Source organism: Atta colombica, unplaced genomic scaffold, assembly GCF_001594045.1.
Source record: "Atta colombica isolate Treedump-2 unplaced genomic scaffold, Acol1.0 scaffold107, whole genome shotgun sequence".
In the NCBI taxonomy this organism is placed as follows: domain Eukaryota; kingdom Metazoa; phylum Arthropoda; class Insecta; order Hymenoptera; family Formicidae; genus Atta; species Atta colombica.
Genome location: NW_017259192.1, coordinates 4,434,781 through 4,435,954, shown reverse-complemented (window position 1 = coordinate 4,435,954; position 1,174 = coordinate 4,434,781). Strand labels below are relative to the sequence as shown.

General features: G+C 34.7%; 2 protein-coding genes across 4 annotated transcripts in view; one reads left to right on the top strand and one right to left on the bottom strand.

Annotated features, from left to right (window-relative positions):
- LOC108692919 (peripheral plasma membrane protein CASK) overlaps window positions 1-1,174 on the top strand; it is a 191,048-nt gene that overhangs the window by 6,644 nt on the left and 183,230 nt on the right. The gene's annotated exons all lie outside the window — the stretch shown is intronic.
- LOC108692943 overlaps window positions 280-1,174 on the bottom strand; it is a 2,111-nt gene continuing 1,216 nt past the window's right edge. Inside the window, exon 3 of the mRNA XM_018201528.1 lies at window positions 280-949. Within this exon, the coding sequence (XP_018057017.1) occupies window positions 280-949 (670 nt within the window). The remainder of the gene's footprint in view (window positions 950-1,174) is intronic.

The following is a 1,174-nucleotide window of genomic DNA, read 5'->3' as shown; positions in this document are numbered from 1 at the left end:
TATACATATATACATATATACATATACATATACATATATGTACATATGCATATATAAATTTAAAAACGTCTATCTGTTATTATTTTATATAAAATATGAATTTATAAAATTATTTATGCATAAAATACCTAGTGTTAGCTTTTATGCTCTTGATCTATTATTATATTTAATCATAGGCTTCTGTGCAAAAATCTAAATTTATAAGAAATAATTTATTGATACCCTCTTGAAATACTGATGTGCCATACATAAAAAACAGAACTAAGTGATTCACTCGTGTCACATTAGAATATCAATCACATCGAGCGGTGGCACGACGGGCACTGCCTTTCGTAGATCAGCAACGCTGCAGGCATAAGAGATGCCTAACGTGATATTGCATGGTCTCCAATTCAGCCATTTGATCCTTTCGCTGATATCTGTGCAGAGATATACGTCGTCTGTGACTAATGTGATGAACGGATCGTTGAGACCCACAAACGCCGTTCCACGTTTGCTCAATGGATCGTAGATGACTTTCCAATAGAACTTGGGTACAGACATGACTGCGTCTTTGGGGTGGAGATATACGGGTTGCTGTTTATTATGAATGTCTTCCATGGTCATCTGACCGTGCACTCCCGTGTAAACGTCGAGGTCCAAACGGCGGTTGGCGGCGAAGCGTCTGACGCTGATCTCCAGGGAATTCCAATTACCAATGTTAAAAGTCTGCCACTGAGGCGCGGTATTCAAGTACCAAAAGGTTGACCTCTGCTGGCTGCCGTAGACGAAATCCCCTTTAGCTACTATATGTCCGCGGGAAAGAAATTGCAGTGATTTTTTCAATCGTTTTTTAGCCAACTTGATCGACTTCAGAATTTTAGTGAGAGTATCTAACTGAGTTTCGAATTTGTACAGATAATCTATATTTATCCCGGGATAAAATTTTCCCACTAGGAACTTGGACGGTCTGAAACATGCAATCATTAGTCGCACAAACGACGTTTTTTTTATTGACGACTGTAATTAAAAAATTATTTTTTTAATTATAATATATTTATATATTTAACAAATTACATTATATATAAGTATGGAAACATAATCATTGTATTGAATTAAATGGATGATTTTTCTGGTAATCCAAATATTAGTTTAGTAGTATATTAATAATTAAATATATAAATATAAATATTAA